The sequence below is a fragment of the Anabrus simplex genome, chromosome 1 (assembly GCF_040414725.1).
Source record: "Anabrus simplex isolate iqAnaSimp1 chromosome 1, ASM4041472v1, whole genome shotgun sequence".
Classification (NCBI taxonomy): Eukaryota; Metazoa; Arthropoda; class Insecta; order Orthoptera; family Tettigoniidae; genus Anabrus; species Anabrus simplex.
The window spans coordinates 365,311,585-365,325,438 of NC_090265.1; the positions used below are offsets into that span (position 1 = coordinate 365,311,585).

At 38.4% G+C, this 13,854-nt stretch overlaps 1 protein-coding gene across 1 annotated transcript in view; it reads right to left on the bottom strand.

Moving 5' to 3' along the window:
• The window catches only part of GatA (glutamyl-tRNA(Gln) amidotransferase subunit A, mitochondrial), an 83,560-nt gene that overhangs the window by 16,378 nt on the left and 53,328 nt on the right, over nt 1-13,854 (bottom strand). The window contains exon 8 of the mRNA XM_067142908.2: nt 1,965-2,170. Coding sequence (XP_066999009.2) covers nt 1,965-2,170 — 206 coding nt within the window. The remainder of the gene's footprint in view (nt 1-1,964; nt 2,171-13,854) is intronic.

Below are 13,854 nucleotides of genomic sequence, written 5' to 3' on the forward strand. Positions count from 1 at the left end.
GCTGGCCTGAAAGACGTTTTCACGGGAGAGTGACAAAGTTTCTCGGTAAAACTGAATTTAAAATATAAAGATTTTTAACTAATGTATTTAATGCAGGTGTTTTTGTACAAATAAAATGATATATATTTAATTACTGTGAAGTACAGTCAAACTGTTGGCGGTTTTAATTCGTTCCCGGATGTTCCGTTTTCCCGTATCGTATGGTTTTTTTTTCGAGGTCCCTCCAAAAACGGAGAATCGAGGTTTCACTGTACTACGCACAAGTGAAACCGATCCATGGTGTTCCCTGCGTGATGGTACTAATTACAAGTAGTCTCAAGGTTCTAATTTGAATGGATAAAAACCATAACAGTGTAAGTGACATTTCTAAAAAATGAGTTAAGTGCAGGATGTAACTCCGGGAGGATGTATCCTTTCACCAGCAAAGAGATACAAGTGATAGCGGTAATATTCTGCGCTCTAGTGATGGGTGGTATAACTACAAATAGCATGCTTTATATGAGTGTTAAGATGTTTAAATGCCTTTTTCTCTGAATGACCAAAATGCTACTTATACCGTTATGGTTTTCATCCATTCATTTGATCATCCCTTGGTCGCCCCTTTTAGTCAACTCTTACGACAGGCAGGTGATACCGTGGGTGTATTCTTCGTCTGCGTCCCCCACCCACCGAGGGTTGTGTGTTTGGTCCGCGAGAGGTATTTTATTTTCCTCAAGTCTGCTGGCAAGCCGGTTAGGACCCCCCTATCCGCCACCTGGGACGCGCCATGTGGGAGTATCACCTCTCCCCCTGCTATGCCAGCGTAGTAGGTTCGTGGAGTTTCCCCAGCAAAACTGAATGTATAGAGATTTTTAACTCATATAATTCATGTTTGAAGCCGGCTGCGCGGTCTAGCTTGCCTGCCTCTCACCCGGAGGCCCAGCCCCAGGTTTGAATCCTGCCATCGTCAGTCATTTTTACCTGGATATGAGGGTTGGTTCTAGACCCGCTCAGCTTATGTGATTACCATTAATTGAGGAGCTATCTAACAGCGAGTTGTAATCAGGAATAACGGCCGAGAGGATTCGTCACATTGACCATGCATTATCTCGTAATCTCCAGACCTTTGGGCTGAGCACTGGTCGCTTAGTAGGCCAAATCCCTTTAGGGATGTAATTAGGTTTGATTTAGGAATGTTTGTAAGATTATAATTATACATATTTAATTATTGTAATATTTAGCCAAATTGTTAATGGTTTTAATTTGTTCCTGGATCTTCCATTTTCCTGCGTTGTATGCTTTTTCCCATGCCCCCCCTCCCCCGGAAATCTGAGGTTCCACTTTATTACCTTTCAGAGAATACAGCTGTTCAGTGTAATCACACCATCTATTCTTATTAAACTTTGTTGTGCAGACGGGATCTTCTCGTCCTTACATTTAATTGCTCCTTTATGAACACTAAAAGGAGTTTGAATTTTCTTTACGTACATGAAAAGGTTTTTGGTGTGACCCTTCTTGAAGTCCTCCTCTAACTCTTGGCACTGTTGACTGCAGTTCATTTCCTTATCTTTCCTTGCAGCCATTGAAAATCTGTATTGAGCTATCTAACAAGAGCTCTGTTGCCAGCAGCTTTGGCTGATCTGCAGTCTGTATGGTATGTGTTGAGAGCCATTTGTGATGTTTCCCAGTACATCTGTCAACATGAGGCTGATATATACGAATACTTTCTAATACCACCAGACTGAGCCCGGACTGAACCCATCAAAGGAGTTCAGAACACCAGAGCTCTACCATCTGAGTAGCCTGGCCACTGTTAAATCTAATTATCACTAATTCCTAATTAAAAATGAGAACACAACAGTTAGCAAAAATAACAATTTCTTTAAATAAAGAACTTTATCCTACTTACATGTATAATTCTCATTAGCTCTTTCACTTTGTTTATAAAGCTGACTTTCAGTTTGTCAGACAGTTTATTTACTCACCTGCAAGATTGGCAGGTTGGGTGCAAAAATCCTGAGTAGAGCATTGTTGACGGTTGTCAAGGTCAATGAACTGAGAGAATCTAGGAGCATCAGTCAAGGTGGTAGGGGTGAGCAGAACATCGACTCCTGATCTCCAGACTTTATCAAAGTCTTGAGCAATTAGACGCCGCACCTTAAGAGCCTGAACGAAGTAGGCTGAGTAATTCCTGAAATACAAATTTCACAGCTACATATAGTCCATGATCAACTACTGTATATGAAATGTACAGAACAATGCAAGGCAGTGTTCATAATGTACCAGGAAAAGTTATTGGGCACAAGAGCATGGGAAGGATCTCAGGAGTGCACGGTCTTTCTGGAGCAGGTACAGAGAAGGAAGCTTCGCAGGGCGAATAATAGATGGTATTAAAATTTTTCTGATAAATTTATTAATGATTTGAAGAAAAATCACCGTGCTACTATTATTCATTCAAATACTAAAGATTGCCTTGAAAGTAAATCTTCCATTAACATGTTCAGATTGAAATCAAATTGCAGAATTTTAAATGTTTTTAAGATTGAACAAAATATAATCTTCGTTGCATATATCCACTTGATGTTTGTAAAATGTCCAGAATGAATTATTGTTCTCAATAACTTCAGTTAAAAAAAACCCTAAAGTCCAATTAAATTCTCACTCATGGATTCAAATTAAATAAAATTCAAAATAAACACTTTGTTCATAAACCTTAAGTTTAAATTACTTCGTCAACTGACTAAGATCTCAAAGTTCAAATTAAATATTAAATCTTTCCAATCACTTCTGTGCAATCCTAAAGTCTGTCTAAGTCGTTATAGATTAAATATGATTTCAAATTAAACTTGCTTCCGAAAAATCCTAAAGTCCAATTAAGTTGTAATAGAATGATTTCAAATTACACTTTGCTTCAAAAATCCTAAAGTCTTTTTAGTTGCAATAGAAAGACCTACAGTTCTGTCAATTTACCACCTATGGTTTCTCTAGGTAGTAGAATTGAAATTCACATGACAAAAACATTTTTATGGATTACGCACTTGACTAACGTAGCACTAGAGTATTTTGGTTGATAGTGCCTTGGCAATAAGTCAGTTAATGTTTTAGTGCAATATGATGAGATTATTCACCCAAGAAAGATTGTAAAATGCACTTATATCACCTGAATTCAGCAACAGGAATGGTTGAAATGCGGCTCTGCAGCTCGGCGGCTAGAACTCCCACGACGATCAGTCTGAGATCGAACTCAGCACCAACAGCGGCGAACCACGTTTCATCCCTTGATGTTACCATGTATTATCCCTCGATGTTACCACATATTATCCCTCGATGTTACCACGTATCATCCCTCGATGTCACCATATATCTCCAACGATGTAGCCTGTCCCACGCTGGATTCAATGTTTAAAGTAATACGAGGTATCGACACTTTACGAAGATTTTCGGTGTTTGTCAGAGAGAAAATGGACACACGGGAAAGTTCAACTGGCAAGATAATACAAGACATAGCATTGTCAATTAAGAGTAATTAGTTGCACTTTACACTTAGATGAGTTTGAAAGCATAGTTCATACTTGCACTTTATAACGCAGCAGTTAACATGTGACTTAAAATAACACAGTCTTTAAGCACAGTCTGAAACACAAGTCAGGTCTCTGTGGAAAATATTTATGATAAAAATTAAATCACTTCTTAAGTTACGAATTTTAAATGCACAGTTTGTATAGCATGGAACTGAACACTGGGCACAGTTCAGAATATTCAAAAATCACATAGTAAGTTCAGCATGAGTATTAGGGTCACAGCCAATGGAAATTCATGCATAAATTCAGTTCACACGATGTATGCGACAGTCTCTAAAATTTTAGAATTCACTTCTAAAGTAGATTTTCTGTGTGAATTAGCCTAACAAGAGTCCATATTTCCTATTACCGACATAAAATGTCCTTAAGGTTCAGTCTCTTTTCTAATGATACTGTTCAAACATTCACAAAATACGTGAAAATTGACCACATTTAATCTTACTAATCACTGAGTATTCGACTACCATAACACCTCGAACAGTTCAAAATCATATTTACAGATGAAACACACATCGAATCATCTCAAAATTCATGAGTCTGTCAACAGTCATAAGTTTAAATTATCGCGCACAGTCCTTCCAATGTTCTTATCACAGTACGTGATAGTGACAGGGTTCAAATACACATTGAACATAGTTAAGTCTACAATGCGCTGTAAATTGACAAGTCTAGCACTTGTATTAAATTCAACCTGAATACACCTTCAAAATCACAAGCTCGCTACTTGGTAGAAAAATTCTTAGTTTTGTAATATGCAACTCAATTTTGAAGTGCTTTAAAATATTTCACACGTTCACCGCACGGTTAAAATTTCTAAATATCACGGTCTCGCACGACGAAATTCTAAGCATTACAGCATGATTCACTTTAACTTTGAGTAACGCGATGCAGCAGCATAATCTTCTCCCATGGTTGAGTTGCGGATTTCTAATGAGTATACCTGTCTAGTCGTTGACCTTATATACCCCGCTGTGGGCGGGCTCACTGCGCCAAGTGACAGAAAAGTGGTTTCGTACGACAAACTTCTATCTTTAATATCTTCAAAGTTACTGGATGGATTAACCCCAAATTTCGGCTATTATCCTTTCAAAATGTGGGCTTCATGTTTGTGTAGCTCTCATTTCTGTATCTTAAGCCATTCAAAAGTTACAGAAATATTTTCAAAGTATTCCATAGGGGAAGTCGAGAACATGTGGCGATTACGTCACTCGGCCTGTTCCCCTCTCGCGCTGTCTCTCTAACTCCTGCAACAAGCAGCGGAGTCCAGAACTTTCGTTCGTACATCTGTTCTGAGCAGTTCTCTAATAAATAATGACTTAGAAAAATGATATGCCTTCCTGGTACAATAATGATTCTGAATTTTACACCACATAAAAATTCCATTTAATTTTCTGTGTTCAATCTCTGGTTAACAGCAAATTTTAAACACTGATGAGCAATTGAATTAAAGATACCTAGCTAGTAGTGTGTAGTAACCCCTTTCATCATGACAATGGTGGTGGTGGACGAGACTTGGACTACATAAGACACCAGAAATGGTGGGGAACCTTACTGCTCCATGTCTGCTCCACAGCCTCCCGTTATGTAAGGAGATATGTTGGAACAAGGTCCAGAGCACACACAACCCCCTCCACAGCAATCCAGATGTGATCAATAGGATTGAGATTGGGTGACTTTGGGGGTCAGGCGAACAACCTCAAGTCTGAAGTGTTCATCAAACCAATTGGACACAATTTCAGAGTAAAGGGCTGGTGTCTTGTTGTAGGTTCACATCTCTTGCATGGTGTTGGAGGCCAACAAATGGGTCAACTTTATCTGTCGGCAGGTCTCTGTATTGTTTGTCAGTGAGGAACGTAAGCAATATACCAGAGGTCCCATCTTATCCCTCATGGACAATCTCCACACGAGGATACTAGCACCACCAGCCTGAACTGTTCCCTACTGGCAAGAGGAATCCATTGCCTCATGCATTTTGTGATGCAGTTATACTCTGCCATCAATGTGTACCAACTGATTCTATACCTTATCTGTCCAGATGACCTTTTTCCATGCTTTGAGAGCATAATGACGGTGTTCTTTTATCTTTGTCAGTCTTTGTGTCTTGGATGTGTGGTGAGCAAATGTATTCTTAGTGAGATTGTGGAATCTGTGTCCCTTTAGGAGAACAATGTTCTGGATGGTATGGCTGTTCACACTTCATTATTGTCCAGAATATATTCGCGAGTGATCTGCTGCACTGTGGCCTATCTAACCGCTCTTGGTATCCGAAACAGCTGATGGCAATCCCTGTTATGAACGCCTTGTACACGGCGGCAGTTGACTCTGGTGGCGATGGTTTCACCCTAATTCACATACTCACGGTACACTCTTCGCACGTTGATCTGTGGAAAACCCAGTGCCTTTAGAAATAGAATGGTCGATATGTAAGGCACCGACAATCTCGTCACTATTAAATGCACTGAGCGCTCATGTCCTAGGTAATCTTTATTCAACTGTTACTCAGGAGGCAAGAACAAGGTCTGATGACTTCACAGTCATGTGTCATGCCATACCGTTACATTTGTCGAGATGACCACAGTGGCATTTCTTCAGACTGGCAGCTTTCTCTACTTTAATGCTCCTCAGCATAACGAGCCATTTCACAGTAAGCAAACGTTCACTGACATGGCCAATGTGTGATAGCCATAAGCAGGGCGATAAATTACATCCCAAATGCAAGGAATAGATTGAAATTAATGTACAGCGGAACCTCGATTCTCCATTTTTGGAGGGACCACGAAAAAACATACAACATGGGAAAACAGAAAATCCGGGAATGAATGAAAACCATCAACAATTTGGCTAGACATCATAAATATGTATAATTATAATATTACAAACACTCCTAAGCCGAACCAAACTACCGTCCCGATGGGCCTTTGCCTGCCAAATGACCACTGCTCAGTCCGTAGGCCTGCAGATTACGAGGTGACACACGGTCAGTGTGACAAATCCTCTCAGCCGTTATTCTTGGCTCTCGAGACTGGGGTTGCCATCACACCATTAGATAGCTCCTCGATTAAAGGTAATCGTAGGCTGAGTGGACCTGGAACCAGCCCTCATATTCAGGTAAAAATTCCTGACCTGGCCGGGAATCGAACCTGGGTCCTCCGGGTGAGAGGCAGGCAAATTACCGGTACACAAATTAAAAATCTTGATACTTTATATTGAGTTTTATCGGGGAAACTTTGTCAGTTTTCCATGAAAACACTTCAAAAAATCTAATGACACCAAGCCAAACCAACAATCAACCGCAAGTAGTTTTTAATTCTCTAATCTAATAAAATAAAGCACATTAGACACAAAAGCGCCCAACATGATGGCGAAATCTCTTCTTTTCTTAATCTTCCATTTTAATATGGTCACCGATACACCGTTTGTAGTAGTTTCTGGAAAATCTTGTACCGCGTAAATTAGGCCTATATCGGCATTTTACAGGTTATATTGAATGTAGGATGCTAAAAGGTTTGTTTTTTCCACCTATTCAATACATATAAATTTTATAAATTAGGAATTTATTATTGATTCCACTTGAGACATGTTTCGCCCTTCATTGAGGGCATCATCAGTCAAAATATCACCTCAAGGTAAAAAATCAGGTAACTGGTTAGTAGTTGACATGTACAAATTAATACATATTATTAATACAATTACAAAAATTAAGTATGGGAAATAGTTGTACAAAAGTGATGGTTGAACATATAGGTTTATAGATGAAAAGTCAGCACCAATGCCTAAAATTAACATAGTAGAGTTCGGCAGTGGTGCTCTGGAGAAACAGTTGACGCAATCATAGGAAAATTGAACTCGAGAATATGGTTTCGAATGTAAGTATTGATTCTCAAATGTTCGCAAATGCATTATATTCAATTCAGCCCACCACTAATCACAATCAAATTGGAAAGAGAAAAAATATCATCAAAACTTCAAAAATTATGGTTATTTGTGACGTTGAGCTCAGCTGGAAAGCACACTCACTGCACAATTCAGTACGAGTGGGAAATGATACAAACGTATTCAATGTAACGTGCTCAAATAAAACGACTGCAGTTTTTATGACAGTTTAACACAAAAACATAAAATCCCCAGTCTTATATTACGACCAAAACAGTAATAGGCAATCCAAAGACCTCCCATGGCTTTATGTATGTAAGGTGCAACATCTGTTCTGGTCTTGATAACATAATCGCATACAATAATATTAAAATACTAGATTTGTGTTAAGAAGGAGCAGTTTCGATTCCTGCCGGAAAGCCCAGTGACTATACAGTACCCTGAGGGAAGTGCCGAAAACCTGTTTGGCGATACAATCGAAAAAAGTAAAAATATAAACATCTAACCCTGGACATAATGTGGGCGTTTTACAAGTATAAATATTTGACGAAACTCGTTCCGTCTTCAAGTAGAGCTGTCGAAATACGCTACGTCTCCTCCCAATTGTTGTGGCCACCCACTGCTTTATGATTTCTGAGTATTCTCTAAATATTACCACCCGAATGCGATGCTAAGGTGGTCCCTTATGCAAGTTCATCGCCGATAATTTTTCCAGTACAGTACTTGCTCTAATTATTGCAATGACGGGACATTAATGCCAAGATCTATAAATATGCCGTAGAAGTCCTTGCATGAGATACAGTTTCTTGAAAAATGCTTGATGGAGGATTTAGCGTTGATGGAACTTAAATTTCTGGAAGGTTGAGCCGCGAAATTGTTTCTTCGAGGAACGAATAATGCGGGATTTTTATGTGACTGAATTAGAATGATCGCGAGACCACGTAATTTGAACAAGAAATCTGGGAAAACATAGTTTCCGGGAACGGATAATCGAGGTTCCACTGTATTCTATGACCAACCGCATATCCAACCAGCGAACAAATTAATAGTAGGCTTGATATGAAATTCTATTATTTAAAGAAGTGGATTATATAGTTCAGAGTGAATAAATGGGAATTAAATTATAGTGTACTTAAAAAATTTTTACGTAGGGGCGTAGAGAAGGAAAGACTGAGTGCCAATTGACAAGTGTAGCACAACTCTGGAGGAGTGATGACACAATAGAACTGCCAGCTGATCCTGCTGCAGTAACAAGAGACTAAATACAGTACAAGTTCGTTAAAACGAGAATTCATAACGGTGAAAAATTTACTCGCTATAGTGGACTGTTGTTATATCTGATTTTTCGTAAGTCAGGGAAGAAGCCATACACAATAAAAGTGGTATGAAACGGCAATAAGTTTCTGCGGATGATATCCACATTGCGGCTTACTCGTTTGTTATTTTTCAAAATCTGATACTACGTGAAAGTATGTTTAATTTCATTCTGAAAAAATCATAGTATCACTCCAGAGGCCCCTGTCGCAAATGTTTCAGTTTTCTTCTTCAGAGTCACGTAACCTAACTGTATAGGTATCCAGAAAACATATTTCAAGCGCACGTCGAAAAATTATAATCACCTTGCTACGAATTTACATGGGAATATTCCAAAATTCAACTAGACACGAGAAAATATAGACTATCCTATGAAATCAGTGATGTACTCTGCCATATCTTGAAGTGAATCACATTCTTGCTTAACTTCAGTATATAACATAAAATTAAGCGATAGTTTGCTTCAACCTTTATTTCTAACGAGTTAACTGCTAACGGTCACATCATTTAAGTATTTATTACAAAAACGTGTTATCCTCTTTCATTCTGAATTTCCCTTTAGAAAGCAGCAGTCGAAGGATATTACTAATCAACTCCGACATCGCTTTCGAATGTCGGCGAGAGAGCTCGCAAGTGTACAATCCAAGAAAACGATACTGTTCGATGATCGATCTCATTTTGTGGCTAAGGTTTGTTTTTATTGAAACAGTGTCACCTAACTAACTTGATCATACTATATGTACCATGAAAACATGAGAGTGACTGACTGACTGACTCATTATCGCCGAGCCAAAACTACTGGACATAAATTAAATTTTGGGGATAAATTTATATTAGAGTGTAGGTGCTCACTGAGGGAGGATTTTTTAATATTCCGTTGCTAAGGGGGGTGAAAAGAGGGGTGAATTGTTTAAATGAGCATATCTTATCTCAAAAACTTAAAAGTAAAAACAAAGAAACACTTTTTTTTTTTTTTTAAGAATCCCCTTTACGGGAGGTGAAAAAAGGTGAAGAGTTGATTACCTTTTATGAGGATACTTGTATCTCAAAAACTGAAGATGTTACAGTCATGAAAATTGGTATTTGGAATTTCCTTTAATAATAAAGAAATACAAATTTTTTTTGTTTTTGGATAATCCACTTAATGGGGGGTGAACAGGAGTGACAAAAGGGGTAAATTTTAATGATACAGTATATCTCAGAAGCGTAAATTGTTACAGACGTGATAACTGGTATTTGGAATATCTTGTAAAAGTAAAGAAACATAGATAATTTATTTTTGGAAAATCTACTTAATGGGAACTGAAAAAAGGGGTGAATTTTTAAAATGAGAATATCTACAGAACATCTCATAAACTTAACATGTTACAGATGTAAAAATTGGCATTTTAAATCTCTTTTACAAATAAAGAAACATGTTTTTTATTTCTGGAAAAACTTATTGGGCGGGGGTGTGCAGATTGGAAAGAAATACGAGTTAGAAATGGCTGTGGAAGTAAGGAGAAATTGAAGGAACTTACTAGAAAATTGAATCTAGCAAAGAAGGCAGCTAAGGATAACATGATGGCAAGCATAATTGGCAGTCATACAAATTTTAGTGAAAAATGGAAGGGTATGTATAGTTATTTTAAGGCAGAAACAGGTTCCAAGAAGGACATTCCAGGAATAATTAATGAACAAGGGGAGTGTGTATGTGAGGATCTTCAAAAGGCACAAGTATTCAGTCAGCAGTATGTAAAGATTGTTGGTTACAAGGATAATGTCGAGATAGAAGAGGAGACTAAGGCCAAAGAAGTATTAAAATTTACATATGATAACAATGACATTTACAATAAGATACAAAAGTTGAAAACTAGAAAAGCGGCTGGAATTGATCAGATTTCTGGGTATATACTAAAGACATTGGGTTGGGATATAGTACCATATCTGAAGTACTTATTTGATTATTGTTTGGACGGAGGAGCTATACCAGATGAATGGTAATAATAATAATAATAATAATAATAATAATAATAATAATAATAATGTTATTTGTTTTACGTCCCACTAACTACTCTTTTACGGTTTTCGGATACGCCGAGGTGCCGGAATTTAGTCGCGCAGGGGTTCTTTTACGTGCTAGTAAATCTACCGACACGAGGCTGACGTATTTGACCACCTTCAAATACCACCGGACTGAGCCAGGATCGAACCTGCCAAGTTGGGGCCAGAAGGCCAGCGCCTTAACCGTCTGAGCCACTCAGCCCGGCCCAGATGAATGGAGAGTTGCTATAGTAATCCCTGTGTATAAAGGAAAGGGTGATAGACATAAAGCTGAAAATTACAGGCTAGTAAGTTTGACGTGCATTGTATGCGAGCTTTGGAAAGGCATTCTTTCTGATTATATTAGACATTATTATAATCTATTAGTTATAGCTTACAGAACCTCACGTAACAATGCTTCTATCTTACACAACACTAAATCAGTCAATGAAAAAAAACAAATACAGCCACTCAGGAGTATACCGCATAAAATGCAATGACTGCGAAGCTAGCTACATTGGGCGCACAGGCAGATGTTTTTCTATCCGATACAATGAACACATCAACGCTACTAAATATAATCACTTTTCATCCATAGGGCAACATGTTGAGGAACACAAGCATAAATTCACCAACATCGAGAATGACATGGAAATTTTAAATATAAACCCCTCAGGCCCACTGCTCAATATAATGGAAGATTTATACATAAACATGGACCAATACGCTAATCCCAACTACAACTTAAATGAAGTCGTAGATAAAACAAACATCCTTTTCAACACAGCCATACCCTTTCTAAAAGACACATATTTAAAAAGAATCAGCAAACATGGGCCCATACACGCCCCATAATACACGCCTCACTCCACACCACCCCCTCCACATGCCGCCCCTCCCTCCCCACCACCTCTCTTTCTCAACGCTATGATAGCCACACGACGTACACGCAACAATGTGCAGCACGCTCCTAACCATGCTCAAGGACATATCCAGCTCACACGTAAGTAATACACACATACCGTATATACAACCTATTTAACAGGCACTCTCTATTAGTTATTCTAATACCTACCTTCCTTTTCTTCTTTTTCAGTTTTTCTAAAATGACATGAGGGAACGCAAGTATGAAGAGAGGAGCACCCACAACCAGCTTTCACTGATTTCAATATGTCACGCACAGCAACGTAAACCTCAATAAGGAAGTCTAATATAAACTAGCTTGTTTTTTATCATTGATATAGACTGAGTAAGAGCTATGTACCTGTAAACAGGTTATTAAACCTCTCATTCTAATGTATACGACGTCCCCGCATATTTGCAGCCCAACAATGCACCTTGAATAACCATTGGACATGGTACTGGCATTTAACATTGGATATCTGAGCCTGACACCAGTATGTCAATGATTCTCCATAAACCCTAAGAATTGTATCCAATTTCAACCTCAGCAAACGGAACTTTTGTAATATGTGGTAATCATGGGGCCAGTGTGAAACCCTTCAACCCCATAACTGTACCATATGTACAGTAAAACCTCGTTAATTCGAAGTCGTTGGGACTAAAAAATCGGACTTCGAATTACGTGATTTCGAATTAACCGCCAATTCGCAATTCAGAAGTACCCACCCTTGCCGCGTTACAAAATATTCTAAGGCCCATTACTGCATGCAGTTAACCTTGCTTCACAGTTTATACCTTTCAAATGTCATGAAAAAAGAACTATTTCCAAAATGTATCCAAGAAGGTGCATTTACAGTATTCAAATAATGCACTCGGATATCTCACTGTTAAACATAACCTCACGCAACGAAAGAAAAAGAAAAAACACGATTCAAAGACGAGGAGAAATCTATGCTGGCTCCCATGTGCAAGGCATTTTAGATGCCTTGTATTTACACAGAAAGTACCCGATGCCCTTAAAATCGAATTTTCCTATGACTCTATCCTTGTACGATTTCCCGCCATGGCACTTCTCTAGTACTTCAGAAATGTAAACACTTGCCGCGTCACAAAGTATTCTAAGACACATTAATACATGCAATCACCTCGATTCACAGTTCAAACCTTTCAAATGCCATGGAAAAAGCTATTTCCGAAATATATCCAACAAGGTGCATTTACAATGTTCAAACAATGCACTTGGATAAATCATGGACAAAGACAACCTCACGCAATGAAAGAAAAAAAATCGCACAATTCAAAGATGAGGATAAATTATGCCGGTTCCCCTGTGCAAATGCATTATTTTTTGGATTTCTGTACTGTTTGCATTTTTAGATGCTTTGTACTGGCATGGAAAGTGACCGACGCCCTTAAAACATTGTAGCTTATCGAACTTTCATATGACGAAGGGATAAAGTATCTCGCTTCCATGTGCATTGCAACGCACTACTATGACCCCCATCCCTCACCCTTGTACGATTTCCCGGCTGGCAATTTCTCCTTTAAAACCATAAGATCGTTTGGGCTCGCTTGAAAATAAAGCAATGCAGTTTCACCGGCAATGACAATATTATTCGGTGCCTACAAATTTATTATATGAGCCACGTTTTTTCGTCAACTGTCGGCATCACCAGTGTTCGCGGATTCTGTTTTCCCGCACACTGCCTGTTGTGTGATATTACGGCGTTCCTTAAAAGGTTGAATACAAAAGAATTCCGATTTCATTCAACTTGCAATCATGAAGCGCACTGTAGACCCACCAAAGTGAGTGTAAGTGCGGAAAGCTACCCCTCCACGTTCCGGAATGCGCGTTCTATTATGACGCGGAATGGATAAATTTCAAGTTGAAATTACTCTGTAACATACTTTTGTTTTTAAATGTAAAGGCAGTTTTGAATTAAAAGTCTGAATTTCAGTAATGGGGCCGACATTGTACTTCGAATTACGAATTATCCGTATTTCGAATTAAACAACTGAAATAACATGGAAAACTATATCTCATGTTTCCGGGAACGAGAGCTTCTTCGAATTAGGCGGGATTTTGAATTAACCGATTTCGAATTGTCAAGGTTCTACTGTATATATTTTAAGTATTTTTTAGAATAGTGGCACTCACTAATATATTTTTCAGCAGTGATAT